This window comes from Anarrhichthys ocellatus, unplaced genomic scaffold, assembly GCF_004355925.1.
Source record: "Anarrhichthys ocellatus isolate YVR2014 unplaced genomic scaffold, GSC_Weel_1.0 scaffold16, whole genome shotgun sequence".
Taxonomy (NCBI): Eukaryota; Metazoa; Chordata; class Actinopteri; order Perciformes; family Anarhichadidae; genus Anarrhichthys; species Anarrhichthys ocellatus.
The window spans coordinates 2,879,927-2,901,206 of record NW_022280046.1 but is presented as its reverse complement, the minus strand read 5'-3'; the positions used below and the strand labels follow the sequence as shown (position 1 = coordinate 2,901,206).

The following is a 21,280-nucleotide window of genomic DNA, read 5'->3' as shown; positions in this document are numbered from 1 at the left end:
GAGAGAGAGAGAGAGAGAGAGAGAGAGAGAGAGAGAGAGAGAGAGAGAGAGAGAGAGAGAGAACAAAAGGACATCCAACCTCAGTGTGGGGTAGTTAGTGTTTTTTTTACTGTGTGTTGTTCCACCCTCCTGTCTTTTGTTTCTGCATGTGCTCGTGTGTGCGCATCAATCAATCAAACGCTGCTTGTACAGCACCTTTCATCGTGCAGTTCAAAGTGCTTCACAGACGACTGACGAGCCGAAAATAAGAGGGAACCGTGAAAAACACAGAAAAGACTAAATGCAGTACAGCAATTTAACGTTTGACAATTTGAGGCCAAGGCACTCAAGAGGATAAAAAAAACAAGTAATAGGAGAATTATAAGCTATGATAACAGTAATAAAGCGTGAAATAAAAACTAGATGAATACAATTATACAACTTAAATACAAAAAGAAAATCAACGATGAATAGATAGGTTTTAAGTTAATGTTTAAAGATTTCGACAGCCCCAGCAGCTCTCAGATCCTCAGACTGTTCCATCAGACGGCTCGGAGCACAATAGCTGAAAGCTAACGGGTGCAGGAGGACCTGAGGGGTCCATGCAAGACCATGAAGTGCTTTAAAAAGAAGCAAAATCATTTTAAAAATCAATACGAAAGCTGACAGGCAACCAATGTAAGGATTTGAAAACAGGTCTAATGTGTCCTCTCCTTCTGATCCTGGTCAGCACTCAGGCATAGACCACACCAACGTCTCTTGTTGGCTTTGGGTTTGTCCAAGGGAATTTAATTTTTCATGTGTGCTTGTATCAACTGCATTAATGCGTAGATTGTTATATATTAGACAGACTGGCCAACACCAGCTGAGATCATCTCCTTGTTGAATCATCCCCGACAGCCTGTGTGAATCAGCAAAGGCCAACCGTATGTTCCACCGTGTCGTCATCTGCTGTTTTAACACTAAGCCGCGTGTTGCCCTGACTGCATTTAACCATGTGGACCATAGTCTGTAGAATCCATTTTATCTTTAGGAATCATACAAATGCCCTCGGTGTTGGGAGTATAGACCCGGAGATGCAATTACTGTCTGTGTGCAAAAAAAAACACATTTCATGCATTTCATGCTCTTCCTTTTGAGCCGAAATGTATCCAGAAAACAACAGATTTCTGCCTTGAGGAAGCGTGGCCTAATCTAATCTACCAAAGGCTGCACAGATGGAGGAGACAATAGTGAAAGTGTGATGGTTTATGGGAGCTGGACTGAACACAATTGTGTTAGGCTTAGATAACCTGCTCTCAGTTGACACAGATTGAACTATACTGAAACACAAACACTGAAACATCATTGTATGTATTTGTACAATATTATACTTCTAAAAAAGTAAATTGCATCCGAAATGTAGTGTTTTGTTCCCTCCAGCCTCGTAGGATGAATTGGGCACATTTCCATTGACTGGATGATCTCATCTTTGTGAAGCACCCTTCAGCACTCAGCATGACTACGGGTGTAAATGGTGAATGATCTAGACATCATTTTCTTTTTGCTTGAGGTGTAACCTTATAGTAGATAGATAGTGCTTTTTAAAAATTGTTTCTTTACCTCCAGGATAGATGCCTCTTGCTCCATTTGTTCTGAGGGTTCAAGCCACGCTTCCTGCGGCCCATGGTCCCCTCTGCCTCAGAAACATCTGGCAGAGAACATCTGGGTGTTTTCATCAGACCCACCGTGGCTTGGTCTAAAGGCGAGAGGGCAGGTAATTGTGATACAGACTAACGGAGGAACATCAATTACACCGAACATTATTCCAACACCGTAAACAGAACTTTTATCACATCGGTTTCACGACGGCTGGAAAAGTTAGTTAACGCCTGATTACAGATTATGTCCGACATAAACACAGTGGAAGACATCAAACGCTGCGGTTCAACAACTGTTTGCAAATGAATCTTTCAGCAGCTGTAACTCATACTGAATATGCTCGCATGCATACATATGTGTGCATGTGCACGAGAGTCCGTTCAGGCCATAAATCTTACATGCTCCGTACGATTCCCTCTCACATGCACACTCACACGATGCAGTTGGGGCCATAAATTACACTCACACACACACACACACACACACACACACACACACAGCCTCCGCTGTCTTAATGCGTTCACACAGTGCAATGCTTTCTACCCTCTATAGTTGTGTGCGCGAGATGGAGCAGTGGTGTGTATGGTATAGAGAATGACATTGTTTGTAGAAGATAACTGCTGTTTGTGTGTGTGTGGCTGACAATACACTGTATGTGCGAGAAATGATGTATAAGGGAGAAGGTATTCGAATCAATACACTGGTTTTACATATACCACGATGATCAATCACACAGCATGCAGTACTGTCATTCGACTGTGTGCATGCGCGTGTGTAACATCAAGTGTGATTTATGTTAACAAGGTGTTTCACGGGGCATAGTGATCTCATGCAATCCAATACAAAAGGGCTTAAAATACATTTTACCCGTGTTCGACGATTGTTATATCAGAATGATTGACTCCAACTGCCAGTTTCTAAAGCCGTATTTTGTCTGTGTGTTGTGTGTCCCCAGGTACACATTGAAAGTCGCTCTCTCACTCACACATACTGTAGTCAGGAAGTTAAAACACACAAAAAGTGCATCCATCCATCCATCCGAAGTGCCAACATAATCCTCCCGTTTTCGGCGCGATCGCACGCAGCCACATACCTAAGACTCCGGTCTCCTTCAGCCCTCCGTACTTCTGCATGGCTTTGATGGCATTGGTCAGGGCCTCCTTGGTCTGAAGCTGACCAGTCACTGGGTCAGGGGGCGGGAGGTAGCCAAACTTGCTCAGCCAGTCCTGGAAGGGAAACAGCAGACACAGAGTTCAAGAGTCATCACAGGCATTTCAAGGACTCCGAGTATCCCAAAGCTGCTGAGAGGGTCTGCCACCTGTTCGTGTTTACTGTCTGCGAATACTGTGTGTGTATGCGCATATGTACATTCAGGTTATGTGACAGTTTTATGTCTGACTGTAATGTTTGCACACATATATCTAACTATAACGCAAGGGATCTCCGTCTGTCTTGTGTGCACTCTGCACATCTCCAGAACCGCTCATCCGAATTCACACTTGGCGGGTGCATTGCTGGGGACTCGATGGAGTGCAGTGTCGAATTCTGGTGCAATTTGGAAACGTGACATGTTCAATATTAATAAACCGTGGATTAACAAGCACATGGCGCTCTGTGCAGCAGTGGGGGAAGAGCTTCGGGGCGCTGCAGTCCAGCGTGCAGTCCAGACAGCGCCCTATTGACTGCAGTTCACTTTTTGCTGCTGGACCCTGGATGAAGCCCACTAAAGCTACATGAATCAGTTAACAAGCACGAGCAGAAAGTCTACATTTCAACTTGAATTGTGTATGTTTTGTTTTTTTCCATACTAGTGTAAGACTGAAATCCTGTGTTGATCAAGTATAGACCACTAGTTGGCACTGTTTACGGGGTTTGATGTGATGGGGAGGAGGTGACGGGAGTAGAAGGAGAGTAGCGGGAGACGGTGATCTGACTTGGTGCGGTTCCGTGGAAGCTTGACTAAAGTTATGAGAAAAACCCAAAACGTGTTGGACTGATTAATTCCTTTATCATACACCCACGACGCTTACACTAGCTTATAACTGCACCGCTGGAAATCCACTCGTTAAATAAGCCTTTTGACTTGTCATAGCAGAAAAAGCACAGGTGTTACTAATCACGTTAACGATGGCTCTGTTCTATTCTAGTGTCCCTGTAAGATCATTCACTTAATTAAAAGCACCTGTGCTTTCCCCTCTGTGACCAGTCAAAACAGCTTCTGTAAAAAAGGCCCTGTTCGTCAGCTACTAATCAATATTTTGATTACTGTTGGATTTGCAAATACTGACTAGATTGTTCAATGACAGTATCATGTATGCACACATATTAAGTTGTGTCAAAAAAGATTTTTGGGATAATTCCATGATTTTCTTTCCGACTTTTATCGACACGCTATGACTTTTTTAATAATTAACTTAAGTTCTTCCGAAGCCGTCTTCCGACAGTTGATATTTGCGTCCTCATCCATGTCTTTGCTTCACAGAAAGGGGAAAGTATTACAGAATACAGATGACCCCAAGTATCATCAGGATTATGAGAAGGAAAAGTTAGCTTGAAGAAGTTTGATTACGTATAGAAAGCAGAGAGCAAAGAATGTGTGTCTGAATAACGACTTAGACAATAGACTTTATGTTACCCGAGTTAAGTTAGAGTACTGAATGATATTATACATTTGATGTGTACAATATAACTAGGCCCTGTGTTTGTAAACAAAACCGTATTTTATTACAATGTCCTGATGAATGTCACTGAGACAGACCTCTTGTCATAAAACCGTAAGTAACCGTCTATGTCATGATGCGCTTTTAGCATCTGCGGCGCTCACGCCAGGTGGTTGAAACCTTGGTCCAAGGGCAGGTGATCGGAGACATACTAGAAGTTTACTATCACATAGCCAGCAGTTAAAATTTAAGAAACACGAGGAGAGAAAAAAGAAAAAAAAATTAACGATGAAACAAAATGTGGTAGTAAACTGGGAAGATAAAAAAAAGAAGTGGCTGAACAGCATCAAAAGGTTGTGTATGTGTGGTCTTGGTTCAAAGGCAATGGGATTGTGGGGCAGGTTCTGCTGAGCTGGAGGTAATAGCAAAGCACTTAAAGGTTCAGAAGTCACGCAACCCACTTTTAAGTGTCAGCATACTGAACGTTTTGGCAAGATGTAAAGAAAAAGAAAATGAAGATATCAGGCAATATTGATCCCTGTCCATGTCAGTCTCTCCCCGTCCTCGGGGGTCAGCTACAGAAAACAGCCCTGCAGCTGCTCTAGAGTCAGCATATTGCTCAAAGGCCAGCTTGCTAGCACTTGAACCCATCCCCAGAAGGGTGAACCCTAAACAAATGTTATTTTTTATTTCCATACGATGTCCAGAAAAAGAACAATATGGATGTAACAGCTAGGGTCTGCATATGCAGAGAACTGACTCTGTGCTTCACTCAAATGCAAAAACATGATAAAGAAATACACAGCACAACCACACTCGGCTTGTATCCCTTGGGGGGACCTTTTGACTACAACGGAGCAATCTCTGCAGACACATTAGTGCTGAAACCACTAAGATAGCATCAATCAAAAGCGCCGTCTTTGACAGTTTTCAAAGCAGCAAAAAGGCAAGGCAATATCTGCAGTACCTTTCAAACACAGTGGTTTTACACGAGGCACGGAAAATGCATTAGAACATTTATGGACATGCCGAATGGGACATAAATCTGTTAAAAGAAAGTAGGAATGAATACAAACACACAGTTTGAGTGCAGCGGCAGCATTTGAAGTAATAATAAAAAAAACAACATCTCCAGGTAATCTGCGATTGAGTATAAAGACTGGGTGTAATGCTGACTACCGGACGTTATATGTATTTATTAGTATATAGTGGTAGCTTGTTTCTTAGACAATGAAGAGACATTTACAGTATACAGTATTTAACATACGTTGCAAAATTTAGCATGAGTAAACCACTGTGTGTGTCTTAATATTAAAATGACGTGTTTGATGCCCATATTGCGGACAGAAAAGGCTGTATATACGTCATATATATGACGAAAGAACTGAACCGTGTGAGTATTTCTCTCCAAATCTGTGATTAACTGCAGCACGAGGGTGTCGACGCCTATACCCGAGACTCCAGTCATCATTTAATCATGCATTATTAAGACGAGCAGACACAGAAAACCGTGGCCCAAAAATAACGTGCAACACTCCAGTATTCCCATATTCTCGTACCTTCAAATGAGAGGCATGTTTTCAGAGAATATGCTCTGCACAGATCTGCTGCCACTGTAGCGAGCTCTTTTTTTCTGAACAATCAAATCACCGCTTTGTACTGTAGTAATCATCTGTCGTGTTTTCAGTTGTTCCACTGTGGTCGGCATTAAAAGTTTTCTTTCGGTGGCTCGTCCGAGTTGCGGAAGGGAACCAGAAAACAGCTGATTGGACAAACGAGTAAACAGCTGCGGCAACAACTTCAAAGAGCTGCTTGTGTCACACTTACTCAATAGGTTACGAGAGAAGAAAGTAGCGGTAGGAATAATTGTCTTTGACGCATTATCACTTGGTACAAGAAATGTATAAAAACTGCCCTTTCTTACTTCTAACCACTTCTTTTCTTGAATGTGGAGAGGTCAGGAGTACACCTAAAACTATACAGGATTCATCCTCTGGGCACCACGAATGTACCAACTTTCACGGCAAGTTTCTGCAGTCCAGCACCTCAACAAATTGTCTTTATATTCAACATTTCTGCGTCGCACAATTTACGCCCCAACGCCACCGTCACATGCAGGCACAAGTTCAAACTATATTTAACGAAGCGGGGAAAGTAAGAGTGTGGAGGTCAAGACCAAAAAGAGGCCGGCACTGAATGTTAAAAACTTCGTCATTGAACATAATCTGGAGTTTTTCAGAACCATCAACATTCAAGGTTGTTGATAAGAATCGATTGCGGCGCGCGTCTGTGGACACACAGCAAGGTTGTTGTTTCGCGCTGTCAAAAATCCCTAAACTCATCTATCCGGCTGTCAGGACTGCCTGATGCTCAGAAAAGGTGACTGCACAGCGAGTGTCACCACGTATGTGTGTGCGAGTGAGTGAGTGCGGAAGCAAAAAACAAAAAAAAAAAAAGAGTCAGAACTTAACCCCACAAAAGACATCAGTCAGCGGAGACGCGCAGCAGAGAGAAGGTGAGGGGGAATAGAAAAGAAAAGGGAAGCTGGTGAAAGACACTACGGGGGGAGATGGAAGGAGACCTCTGATGAGTCCGTAAGATCGGCTCATCCTCAAGGGAGCCGTCTGTAGTACAGCCTTGTAAACATCAAACCAAACCACTGACTGTGATTTCACACACCACGAGAGAGAGAATGTGAGTCATGTATGAGCTGCATGAATAACAATCGACCAAAAAACAAGAACTAAAGGAAGAAGATTGCCTTAGACACACACACACACACACACACACACACACACACACACACACACAGGCATCAAATGGTGCCTATTGGCCTAAAACCATCTGATGACAGCGGTTCAGAGTGTGACAGGCAGCTGTTTTTAACACCAACTTTTTACAGAGACTTGAATTGATTAGGGCATTGTTTGTTGGCGGAGTCTATATCTCCAGACTGGTTTTTATAAGTTCCTGTGAGCACTTATTCTGCGGTGTAGAAACATTGTTTCCTAATTTAAGCTGACCGCAACGCCACCGTTTTATATGAAGGACACAAACCCGACTTTTTAACAGCCAATTTTCAAGCCAAAAAAAAAAAAAAAGGGAGTGTGTTTGTACGAAAAAAAGACAGTCAAGGTTTCAGGCTACAAATGTGGATTTACCATGAAGAGAGAAAAAAAGGGCCAACGTGGAATCAATTAAGGACAAATAGTTGAGAAAGCGCTGGTTTATAAAGACAGGGTTTTACAGACCGTTCTGAAGTTTGATAAACACAAAAAGTAATTTGGGTCTAGTTTTTTTTCGAGAGGTTAATGATGAAAATCCGGGCAAAAATAATGGGTATGGAGAATACCGTTAAAGCTTTATAATCTATTGAGCCAGCACCAATTTAGACTGGCTCCACAATAAGGAATGAAAGGAGTCCCGTACTTGAACCCCAGAGTGACCGTTTGAATATCAATTACTCACCCCGTGTAACCTTAAACCCTATATTTGATATATATATTTTGAATTACAGGATGAGGACTCTGACCGAGTGTCAGACAGACGAGGTATGGCTGTGATGTGGCATGGTGTAAAGATGGCTGACACGGGGACATACGTCTTGCTCAGGATGTGGCTCATCCGCACAGTGAGAGGTATGTGGCGATCGGTACAAAAGCAATCTCTATTAGGGTAACAACAAAAACAAACAACCAGAATCATGCTAAATGTTGTTTGTATTTGCAGGATAATGCATGTGGTTGAAACGCACTCTGCACTCGCTGTGCGCCGTGCGTTCAAAGTGCGGTCGGGTTTAGTTAATGAGACACTTTGATCTCCCACAGTCGCTATCACTTAGAAATGAGGCAGCACACGGAGGAACCTCTGCAAAAAATGAGAGGATGTGGAATACATAAACACACGCACACACAGAAGCAGGGTAACAAACAAACTTTGTTTTTGTTATTCATATTGAAAAATTTGTTTTTTAATATCCTGAAAAGAACATAATTTGTCGTTCCTGGTGTCACCGTATCGGTTCGTTTTTGTCTTCGCTATTATTAATAATAATTTTATTACGAATCAAACCACTTCTCGGAATTAGACTCTTCTGCACAATACAAAATGATTCGTAAAATTACAAACCCACCCTTGTATGAATTAAACACAATGATAAAGACGTTTAGCCAAAATGCGTTGGAGCCAGCCATGCAATATTAAATATTAAAGGCTTTTTATTATACAACCTTCTTTTTGGATTCGCAAGAGGATTCCCGAGTTGCAGTAAGAAATAATAATAAAAACAAAATATCTTTCCTTTTATTTCCGAAACACTGGACATTATGCAACGGCTGACAGCGGGCTGTGAGTAGACGGGCTGGGAAGCCATTAAGGGTTATAGGAGCCGCTGCATTCCAGGATATCGCCTCTTAAGTTAACTAATGTAGTCACAGTACAGGTGTCACCCTTTTAAGCATCCCAGAATATGCAAAGCAGGAAGTGTCTATCCAGAGTGTAAAGCACACTTCTGAAGTCTTTGATGAAGCTCCAAAGCACTCCGCTCCAGTAAACGACTAATCCAGTTTGCATTTCATCCGCACTTCTTCTTTTTTTCTTTGTTAAAAAGGAGGTGAAAATCAATCCAAACAAGATTCTCAGTTTAGTCCGGCTGTAATTTAATAGTTCGTACATACGCATGCACACGTTTTCAGCCTGCAACACACATTGCCAATGGGTATTAAAGTGGGTATTGAATCACCCGAGGTTTTTGTTTGTCCTATTCCGCGCTACATTATCTGTGAAATAAAACGCGTTTGCTCTGAAATGCGTGAGCCCCGGTTGTCCAGTGATCATGTTGTACAGCGAGGGCTGCAGCAGGTGAATGTCTCGTTCTGGTTTCATTCCTCCGTCTCTTCCTTCACTCCATTTATTCTTTTTCTACCAGTCTTCTCATCTCTCTCCCTGCCTGTTTGGGTCGACGCTTAATATATACTGGCCTGTTTCGGATGGAAAAATAAGAGCGATGCTCGGCATGAAGAGGAAGAGGATAGAAACAATCAGTGTGACGGAAAGACAACTGCCTAAAAAGCAGCCCTTGAACAGAGCGCTCTGTATTCGTCCTCCCGTTTCTGATTAAAGTCATTCCAATATCATGCAACACATCCGGTCAGAGGGCACAAACTCTCTTCCCGGACGGGTCAAAGGTCACCCTGCCGGCCTCTATATAAAGCTCAAATCAGTTTCATCCTCCCCCGCCGGTCGGACAAAACTTTCCTCTGTTTTGTTTCTTCTCTCCGACGAACAGCTGCCAAGTTCCTCCAGCCCTCGGCCTTATCGACGAGGAACGAGGAGTCACCGCGGGACGTTTGACCCGCGGTGACCCCCGCCACCTCGCCGTCTCTCAGCGCGCCGGCCGCTTCATGTGTTTACATTGTTCTGCGAGGCCTCGGAGGACGGAGGCAGAACCTTTACTCTCCTGTCTGGTGAAAAGGTTACGAGGCGGTGAAGGAGCAATACCGAAGCGGTAGCACTCCACAGAAGACACGCAACAACCGGACTGATGAGGTTTAAAGTTTGTTTTCTTTGCTCGCTCCCGCCAGCGTGATGAGAAGTCTTTAAGAGCGGCTCTCGAGCGATCAAATGATTAAATGCATGTATGCTCAGACAGGAGCGAATCAAAGAGGTTGCTTCTTTTTTCAGTTCTTACATTTTTTCACAGATTGTTTGGGCATTTGGGATTTTGAGTTGTTTTATGTTTTTTGTGTGAAACTTCTACTATCTTTGGGAGCAATTAAAAGGTGTCCTGTGAAGTCTTCTTGTAAACGAACACATTCGTGACGTCCTTGAGGTCTTACAAACACGTGTTTACTTCCTCATTAAACATTTGCAAAGCTCGTTCTTTAAATAATTTAGATAACGGTGTGTTAACGCCGATGTTTGATTGCTAGCGGTCTTCTTGTGGTGCAACGTGTATAACGTATACATCTAAAGTGCATTCAGATCTAACAGTTTACAAGAAAGCAGCAGCCGCAATAGCAATCTAAAACAATCAATTACATATTGCTTCATACTGATATTTAACATGAATGCCAAACCATGTCTCTCCTAGAGAGACATGGTTTATTTTCTGAAGTAAAAAAAAAATACGACAAATACTTCTCATTCTTATTTGTATCTTCTACTCGACTTGAAAATGTCCCAGATGTAAATACTGTATGTGTCATATTATATTACTGAAAAAAAGGGCACACAAAATATATATATATATATTCAAACAAATACACAGAGTCTGATGCGCATAAAAAGACTGTTGTGTTCAAGAAGCATCAAAGCATTAGGCTCCCAAAAAGGTGCAGAGAGAATCCCTCCCCCTTCTGTGTCACATCCATCAACACCAAATCTCTCCGCTCTCAGATTTCACCGTAACACCCAGGGAGTGTATGCAATAGCTGCAGCGATGCTATCATTCCTCCGGAGCAGTTTGAGCGGCTTTTCCATTTTAGATCACCGGCTTATTCGGAGAAATCGCGTACTTAAAGCATAGAACTGGAAATGATATAACAGGCGGGGCAATGACAGCCTGTGTGTTTGACTGAGGAGCTCTTAAAAAAAAAAAAAAGCTGAAACCAACGGCAGACTTTTAAAGCAAACACCATTTCCTGACGAAATGAAGGATTTACTCTCACCTGTGCACCTGTCTCGCACCTCCTCCACTGTGCCAGATATAAGCAACGGCAGGAGAGAGAAATTGCAGGTGATAAAACAGGGGGGGGGGGCTGCAGAGCCTTATAAAACATGTTGGCTCACACCAATTATTTTCGAGGCCTCGATATCCATTTCCTGTGATGCATTTCCACCCGTTGGCGGACAGGACAAGAGAGGCAGTCTCTAGTCAAAGACAGATGAGCCGGACTCCACATCTGTGATTTAACACCCTGCAGATGGACTGGTGAGATCTACAACAAGGGTGCTCACAGTCTGTGGAGTGAAAAGGACCTGAAGTGTCTCAGTGGTGTGAAGGTAATCTAGTTCTCAGCGCCGACAAAAAGGAGATGATCACCGACCGGAACTATGACGTCATTCAGTAAATCGATTCAGGACGGACCTCACCTGGTCTGCATTTAAGGAAAGGCCCAAAACACCAACGAATGGAGCAGCAGCAAACTGACATATGTGCCGTGGCTCGATATCTTAAAGTGAAATAGCAGTTTGAGCTTTTATTTTAAGTTAGATCAGGAAACAAGAGAGGTGGAGGACAAGGGAGCAATGAATGAATTACAGCTATTTAGGAGAGGTAGAATTGGGATAAGTCGGTAGATTTTTAGTTGATAGTGTGCAGTTCTCTTGCTAGCAACGATCAGCCTACTGTCGCACATAGCACACAGTGATGAGTACTAAATACAGTGCTTGTTTAAAAGGCTGAATAAGCAGCATGAGTGCAAGGGGGCATCTCCGTAGTCAAAAGTCATGATGGCCGATTGCACAATGATTTTTCTATTTGTGGTCTTTGGTGAAATATCTTAACTTTTAATGTTTATCCAACAACAACAACTGTCAGGTGGATTACAATGAATTTGCTGCACACATTCATTCACTCAGGACAAGAACCTTAGAAATGTTTTTTTATTATTATCTGTTCTTGTGAAAAAACACCTTTTATCTCTTGTATGCATCGGCGTCGTGCTGCAGAAGCACACAGAAATGAAAATAAAATACTTACAGTTTGCATAATCCCGTTGAAATTCATATACATTTTATTAGGTGCTTGAAGATGAAATCACTAAAGCATATGTCATGCAAGAGAGCCAATAAAAAAAAATGTAATGGTCAAAGTTGCCATTTTGCCATTTAAGGTGGGTCGATTGATTCACGACATAAAAATAAACAACATTCCACCTTAAAGGTTGCAGGTAGCTGTCAATAGCGAGCCGTCTGCACTGCAACTTCCCAGAGTGAATGTTTAGAACGTGGATTGCTCAACAACACAAACAAGTAAATGATATCCTTCAAAACACAAACTATTTGTGTTCATTCGCTAATTACAACCTACATTCATGGTATCGCCTAATACTACTAATACTACCTACAGATGTTTGGCTGACTGCTGCGTCATTTTCTCAACAACAGTTCATAAAGTCTAACATCTGGTCGTGTAGAGAAGTAAAAAGGTCAACAACTCACAACGACCCTCGTGTCCAAGTGTACGGCAGTTTTTATTAATTAAAAATACTTCACTTTCTTCTACCCAGCCTACCCGGGAGGCCCGTTGATGCGCCTGGTGTTTAGCTGGTTAGAGTGTATGATCGGGCGCGTCGAGTGAGAAGCTGAAACAGTAGTGCTGTGTGCGCACTATACGCTGACAGCATGTGCTGACCCGCAGGTCACGCTTAATCCGAGATGTTCCCACAGCATTTCAGTTTTTGTGTGTGTGTGAGACATTCACGCTTCCGAGCATGATGTCAGAGAGGGTAAGAAGGACCAGTTGAATGGAAAATTGGAGAGAGGAGAGTCATTCCTGCCTTCATCTAACAGTATGTGAGCTTTAGAGGACAGAGGCACACAAAGAGAATAACTGAGGATGGTTGCAGGGACTGTGCTGCGCCGTGCTGACTGTTTGATGCTGGCTTTGGTTTTCTTCTTGCAGCGATTATTCACCAGTTTTAACTGTAAAGCTTAAATTATTAATATTACTTTATTAACAGTGGATCCAATGTGCAACGGCTTTAGCGACTAGCTGGCAGTCACAGTGAGCTAAAACCAAAGTGCCAGATATTACTGCAACTGCTGTTCACATTCAACATTTCCCTTTTATTCAAATCACATTGCACTTCATTTGATATCTTTCCGACCATGCCGTCTTACTCTGATTGCCCCAACGCCGTGGCACGTCTAAAGATTTCAACTGAGCGAACAGAAGAGATGGAAGAGGTATGAAGTGAGATCGGAGAGAGTGACAGAATACTTGAACCCCACCTTCCATCAGTTGTCTTGGGGGGAAATATACATGAGGTCAAGACAGATGGCGAGGAAGATGGATGAGCTCTCCGCCTCGGTCAGGACCCAATGGGGAATGCAGTTTTATCTGTTTCAGAGAAACTGCTGAAGAAGAGTACTGTACAACAGGCTCCGCAACTGAGCTGCCAAAGGTTTCAACAGGATGATGAAAACAGTAGAAAAGAATGTTAACAAAAGAGTCCACGTCTACTCTTATCAACTTGTTTCTTTGCTTTTCAGCCATGCTAGCAGTATGGCACCAGTACGGCAATGTATGTCGGTTGGCCCACCAACTACTTGATGGATAATGATGAAATATCGAACAGACATTCATGGTCCCCAGAGGATAAATCCCTCTGATGTTGGAGATCTCCACACTTGTCCTCCCGGCGCCACCATAATGGTTGACTTCATCTAATTTACAACAGATATTCAAGGTCCCCAGAGGATTAATTCTGATGACTTTGGTGATCCTATGACTATTCCTCCAGCACCACCAAAAGGTCAAACTTTTCAATTGTGCAGTGATATATCTAAATCCCATGACCTTTCCGCTGGTGGCCCCATGATGTTGACATTTTTGCATTTAAAAAAAAGATCTCAACTATTGGAGGGGTTTGATGTGGAATTTGGTTAACATTCATGGTCCCCAGAGGATGAGCTGTCATTGGATTCCTTGACCTTTCATCTAGCACTATTGTATTTTGTGCTTTGGTTTATGACCAAATCAGCATGCTGATGTGAGCATTTAAACTCGCGTACGGCTTCAGAGAGCTGCTGCCATGGCTGTAGACCCTTAGCCTTGTTTGCCCAACTAGTTGCTGCAGGTCACAGATTCAACTGCTCTCCATCATCCGTCATATTCACAGAAATGTTGTGGGAGTTGTGGGCAAACCTTGAACCCTTCATAAGCCGTGCATACGCATCTCACTGACACATGAACTCCTATCAGCGAATAAGTATTACTTTAATTCTGCCAGAAGTTTTTGGGTAATTTTGAACAGTTTTGAAAGAGTGGGGTCATGTTATTTCTGTGCAGTGCACTCTGTCAATCCACATCGCCCATCGGCATGTAAATCTTATTGAGATACAAGGAAAATTGTCAATCTGACGTCTGAAATGCTGATGCGAGTGCTGCCCTGGGGACACGTTATACGCCACATAAAAATTGAAGTAGGCAACAAAAAGTGTTAATGCCTGTCTAAACATGATCCGTCTTCTTGCACCTTTCCATCATTCCTCTGCTCAAAAATAGTGAAGTCTCTGTCTTGATGTCTCACAGGCTCATTGTAGAAAAAGGTACGAGTGATGTAACAGATTTAAATAGAATAAGGAACATTCTTGAAAGCAAACTTTGGTGGCTGATGACAATGGAGTGGTCCTCCAGTTTTAATAGATTTAACGCCCCCCCCCTCCCTCCCCAATCTCTGTCAGTAAGAACAGCCAGATGTTCAAACGCATTTTTGTTTCACTCTCTAAACACCAGACACATTTGCAATGACACGAGCACACACCGATTCTCGTTCACCATACTTTTTCTTCCACTCTTCTTACTTTTGAGGAAAGTGACAACAGATAACCTGCATGGGATTTAATCAATTTGTGTGAATCCTAAATTTTGTGCATAGACCCGGTGAAGAATGTTGACTGTTTGACAAAAACAGCATTCGATTTGGGTAAACACACTTTATATAACTATGCTAAGCACATGCAGATCTTGAAAAAGGGCCTGCAGACTCCTAAATCTGAGATGGTAGTTTAAAGAAGTTGCTTCTCAAAGATCTTTTTCCAATAATGTTTCAGAAAAAGAAGAAAGGCCGGTAAGGGCAGCAAAGCCCCCGTACAGTAGATAAAATAAAACGAGAAACAGTTTGATGTGAAATAGAACGGGGAACAAAGAGATAGACGGGAGTGACGCAGCCTGTGGGCCGCAGATTGAGGGCAAGGCACTACTAGCTCTGAAAGGGACAAACACAATGGAGGAATTATGGGTAATGGCCCGCAATGTCAGGCAGCTTTGCAGGAAACTATTGGTTGGTATTGGCAATTTCACATGAATATTAAATACTAATGTGCATGATAATAAGCACACTTATCAAAACTCTTTGCAAGTTTTAATACAGACCGGACTTCATCCGTTTTTTTTACTTTTTTGTGAGATAAAATTGTGTTCAAGCGACATTCATCAACAGGATCTTCTTTTCCTTTAGCTTTAATCCTTCAGCAGCCTAAAATGTTTTTAAAAAGATATTTTACACTATGAACAAATATTGTACCGTTTCTCTCGACTGTTATTTCATCAAACACACTCGTTTCCTTTAAGCGTGATATGAAAATGATAAACTTATTTAAGAAAGGTCACGTAAAGTGCAAAACGAGTGGGCAAGCCAGATTCCGCTCTGAGGCATCATAGCTTAGAGTGCACCTTGCCATCATAAGTTCCTCCACACTACTTCAGGATTTCGTAGTTAATGCTATAGATTCAAACCAGGAGGCAGCTGGAGTTCACACCCATCAATGCAATCTCTGCCATCCCCTCATCCATCTCCAGTGAGTTGACCTTCTCCCGGTTTCCTCTTTTCGGCTGCGAGACTTGTACATCAAATTTTTTATTCATCAGTTGCAAAGTTTCCCGCTGATGCGGCGTTACCGGTGTGGGGATGTATTTGAATGGTTTGTGCTTATCCGGAGCTCTAATGCCACTTGCTTTCCGGATCCAATCTTCAGATGATATGATCACCGTGGCCCATTTCTTTTTTTTTGTTCTGTTGCAGGAACAGTGGTGTAGTTTTTGTATCTTTCTGCCAAAATTTGAGAGGCCAGATTTGTTGCCGTCTACATGCTACGGACATCTGCTGCTCTTACTTGGGGCTTACCGGGCCGGTGACTGAAGCTAATTGCAAATTGTTTGGCACGCTCGGGAATCTCAGATGAAGTGTGCCGTTTTTGTTTATAAGTGAATGGGGAAAAAAATGCACTTGTACTTGAATAGGGCCTTACCAGTCTTCTGACCACTCAAAGCAGACACCGCTGCTCTACCAGCTACTGTAAAATGGGCATAAACACCGAACTTAAAATATATATATATAAATAAATAAAGCAATACCTCCCGTGTAGGCGGATTGGAACACGATCAACCTTTTACTTTCTGAATTACATTACAAAATCTCTGATAATGGGTTTGCTGGAACAATACATAGATTGGGTTTTGGAGTGTGCTTAGCCGCATGAAGCGAATGTTACACTGGGGGGGTGCATGTACAGAGAAAGCTGATTGTGAGCAGAACACACACACACACACACACACACACACTGAATCTGATATATTGAAGTCATTATCTAATAAAATGTAGGTATTAGAGATGATACATACACGCTTTTATGTCCCTTTACAAGCGAACACCAGAGAGCAAATAATCACCAACACCACAGCGGGTATCTGTGCCCACCAGTGAGTAAAAATGGCAAATTGGGTAATTTAAATTATATATTTTTTTATTTGTGTGTCTACCCTGGGCCATACTGTATATTCATTATTGATATGGTGATGAGAGACTGGATATCAGAGGATTTTGCTTTAAACAGCACTTCTTGTGCACTCCATTCTACTGTGGGAGTTAATAAAATCTAATCTTTACGTAACGGTGTTACAGTTGATCCGACTTCATTTAAGCTGCAGGAGGGATCGAGCCAAGAGACCGCATTGGATAAGGAGCTGTTGATGAGGTGGACATCGCTGGCTGAGCTAGAACAGTATCACTGTCCTGAGGGGGGGCTCAGAAACAGATGGTATCCTTGGGTGGAAAGGGTCAGCCAAGCACTTCCTTGCTTATTTCTTGGCTCTGCCTTCATGCAGATTCTCGGTTGAGAGCGGTCGGTGGCCTCTTATGCCTTTTGTACAACAGTGCCGTAGCTGTAGTTTGACCACGGTGCAAGTGCAGCTTCTGGCACACACGAGGACTCTTGTAGAGGTGGAGGAGCCACACACTGATGATAATAGATTAGTCTCCTCCCATGTAGGAGTGCTGGAAGTGAGCCCAACGCGTTCACGGCTGTGCTGTTGATTTACAGGGGGAAAGACGACAGAAATCAACTCGAGCGTTTGAGTTTATGCCAGATTGCCGCATTGCCAAGTGGGTCACCTCACGACACTAAGGCCGGTAGGGTTGTGCCACAAGCAAACTGTACCAGACGTTACACACACGGTACAATCGGTACTTTACAGAAGTAGTCCTGTGGTGCAGCAGAGCCGGCTGCTGCTTTATGTAGCGTCTGAAAAAAACGGCACAAATACAAATATCTGTTTTTTCATTTCCTCCCAGCAGCAAAGAGGACCGTCATTTTCTTTCCTCTCCTTTTTTCCGACTTTTAGTCCTCTTCACCAAACGCTGAGTTTAGTCATATATAACGCCCTCGGGACGGCACAGAACATCAAGAGCAACCTGGCACATTCGCAAGCCTATATTGAATGAGTAAAAAAAAAAAAAAGCACATGGCTCAGAGTTAAAACAAACACAGAAAGAAAGATGGAATAAACTGGAGACCCAAAAATACAGAGCGCCAAGGTTGGCATCAAAATCACAGTGAATCAATGTTTATCGTCCTCTCTGCCAAGGAAGTATATTTTGTCAGAAGACCATGATGAAGATGCTGTGCCCGTATAATTTTACTATAATCTCAGCTGGGTGTGAATGACACAACAATTTAGAAGTCATGTAGCGTGCAAAAACAACGCCATGCTCGCTTTTTTGCACCATGTAATCTGTACAGACTGCAATTTAAAACACATACGTGTGAATACGCCACGCTCTGAGCAAGTTAACGTGGTATAAAAAAGTGACAAAGACTGCTAATGCCGGGTGGGAGGGTAAGACAAAAAACACGCCAAGAGTCTGGCATTTGAGACCGCTGTTCGTGTCCCAGTGTGTTTATGTACTTACGTTAAGTTGTTTACGGTTTACTTGGTTTACATACTTATTTTAAGCCCAACCATTATATTTTTCCTAAACCAGACTAAGTGATAAAACTGTGGCTCTTTCACGGTAGTGACGCGGCGTAAAATGGCACACGAAATGTCCTTAATATGCGGTGCTATTTATGCACCTTTTCTCATGAGATCAGGGATGCGACTCACATCTTTTTCAATCATTGATCCATCAATTCAGTTCTCCTAATATTCCCGGTCACCCACACTAACCCCAACCGCCCTCATCCAGCACAGCCAATCAATGAAAAGCCTCTGAATTAAGTACGTCTACACCTTACAGGCTGTTAATAGAAAAGGGTACACGTTGTTCAATCCCAACACGACCTAAACTATCGATTTTCAGAAATGTCGCAGCGCTACACAACATGCAGCGGACTGACAGCCGAGGAGTGACACGTAATGATATTAATCTGTCGGATTCAAGGCAGATGGCACGCACCCCCTGCCCGCTGAAGCACTCAATCACCTCATTACACGAGTACTTCCATCTAATGTGCTTATAATGGAACACATGGCTGACTTGTTGTAAGGGTACGTTCTGCTGGATGTGCTATAGCTTTAACACCCCCGGTTTCCACTCGCAGCCTGAATGTCAATGTTTAATTACACATATCTAACTCTCAGATATAACTCAAATATTATTTAATTTAGTGAAGCCACGTGAAGCAACAAAGTGTGTGTGTGTGTGTGTGTGTGTGTGTGTGTGTGTGTGTGTGTGTGTGTGTGTGTGTGTGTGCGCATCTGAGAGTGAGAGTGAGACAGCGAGGATTAAAAATACGGCTGGTAAGTGAATCATTTAATCCCTGGTTTAGAGACAGCTGGTTCCTACGGAGAGCTGAGACACAACCGCCGTCTGCTGACTGAGGGGGGAGAGAGAGAGAGAATAAGAGAGAGAGAGATAGTGAAAGAGAAGGAGGGAGAGATTCAAATTGGTACCTCTCCCCTCCTAGATCTTCCGACGCTAAGTGACCTAGACATGCCTGGTTAATGGAGGCTGCCATTTGTTCAATCCTGTTAAATATGGAGCAGCGAGAGGAGGGAAGGATGGAGGCATTGATGGAGGGCTGGTAATGGAGTGAGAAGGCGGCAGCGCTGGAGGTAACTGACAGAGACGCCGATGTAATGCAGCACATATAATGACTCGCGCTGTGCACACAGAGCAGGCTGCCCTCGCAGTGACTGAGGTTTAAAGAGACGCGACACTGCATGTACGCATTGACATGGACAAAGTTTAACATTTGGCCAGTTTTAAACTCTACCTACACGTCACTATATTATCAATACCACTGTGCATGGTAAATAGACTCTACTTACACAATGTTTCACAACGCCTTACCCATGCACACATCGATGGTGGCGGAGCCCGCCATGAAAGACGCTAGCCTACTCTTGGAGAGCAATCCTCCTCAAGGACACTTTGACCGACCACCGGAACCACAGCCGCCCCTGTAACCTGCTGTAGGAGTTTACATCCACCTCCCATTGATTTTTCTGTCAATGGAAGGGGGAGGAACAAAAGGCTACAGTAATATAATATATATATATATATATAATATAATCGTACAGTATACGATTATATTTATTGTCACTATAGGGCTGCAGTGACAATAATAATCTTGCTCACTATTACTGCAAACTTAAGCAGCGTATATTGCACTGCTCCATTAGGTAGAAATGGAAGTAGCACAGTAGAACCCATCGGTGTGTGTGGCTTTATGAATGGTGCTCGGTGGAGAGCACTACAAAAGGTGTCAGTCCTCCTGTAGCTGTCAAGAGTGTTGTGGACTTCTGAGGAGCATTGGACAAAATGATCCACCGAAATGTCATCTTTAATGTGAGTCACACAGAGTGCACGCAGTCAAATGGAGTCAGCCTAGGGTTTTTAAGATAAACAAACTGATGGCTTTTGGAGCCAATTAGGACGTGCCCCCGTAACTGGAGTTTATTTTAACAGGCAGAAGAGTCAGTGTGGTGGGGGGGGGGGAGCCCCTAAACCTTCTTTGAAGTCGCTCTCTCTCTCCGTGGGCGGTAATTTGGCACAGCACCGAGCCAGAGCCCACAAACACAGGGATTGAATAACACCTACCCAGAGTCCCCCGCTGTGGAATTCATCCCGTACGCCACGATGAATACGGAATATACAAAGTCCCTCGCATACAGATGTGCATACAAACAAGTCGATTAGACACACGCGGGCTTGATCGCGTGACAGATCTGTCACATGAGCGAACCCTCTGCCGAGAACTTGGAAGTGTTTGTCCGAGAGGGGTGAATTTGTGAGTTTTTAAATGTGCCACAGTCAAAAATAAATCCAGCCAATGTCTTATTTATAGGTTTATTGGCTCGCGTTGCATTTGTTTGAAGTCATGACGGATGGTATCTCTGTCGGCTCCCGAGTTAAAAAGAAAAAGCTGCAGGAATATATATATACACGAGTGTATTTATGGATCTCGTATGCAATTTATAGGCCCGTGGGTTTAGCTGTGGTGCCAGAACATGACAACATACACTGAGCACTGGTGGCAACTGGTCTCAACACAAAGACACACATACGCACTACCCACAAGTTGTCCCATGCTGGATTTCCCTGCCACTTAAAGCCCATAACATCTTCATATGAAATATAAATGGCTCTGTTGGCTCTCATGGGGTGTTTTAGTTACCGTTAAGAAGTTAAAATAGGAACCAGGAAGTCCAGTTTGGTTCGTCAGCAGCCAAGACACGAGATAGAGGAAGGGAATTTATCTTTACAATGAACCTCCTTTCACTACAAAAATCTAAAGAAGGTGGGAGCTTAAAAAACATGTTTTCTGTGTAAAAACGAACACACGTCAGAAGATAGCAAGTACAACTGGCCCACATTTTAAGCGGTTACGCCTCCAGTCTCATCTCGAGCGAGCAGCTGATGGCTCCATGGTTTGTTTTTGAATATGACGTAACGCAGTACTTGCTGTTAGGACGCTGAGTCACTATCTCTGCAGCCGAGTTCTCCGGCTTCATTACGGTTGTTGTTGGATTATTCCTCGTTGACCTATCG

General features: G+C 43.1%; 1 protein-coding gene across 2 annotated transcripts in view; it reads right to left on the bottom strand.

Annotated features, from left to right (window-relative positions):
• The window catches only part of mmp17a (matrix metallopeptidase 17a), a 59,696-nt gene that overhangs the window by 23,926 nt on the left and 14,490 nt on the right, over positions 1–21,280 (bottom strand). For both annotated transcript variants that reach the window (XM_031855579.1, XM_031855580.1), the window contains exons 2-3: positions 2,714–2,846; positions 1,582–1,717 (exon numbers count right to left, since the gene is read on the bottom strand). In XM_031855579.1, coding sequence (XP_031711439.1) covers positions 1,582–1,717; positions 2,714–2,846 — 269 coding nt within the window. The remainder of the gene's footprint in view (positions 1–1,581; positions 1,718–2,713; positions 2,847–21,280) is intronic.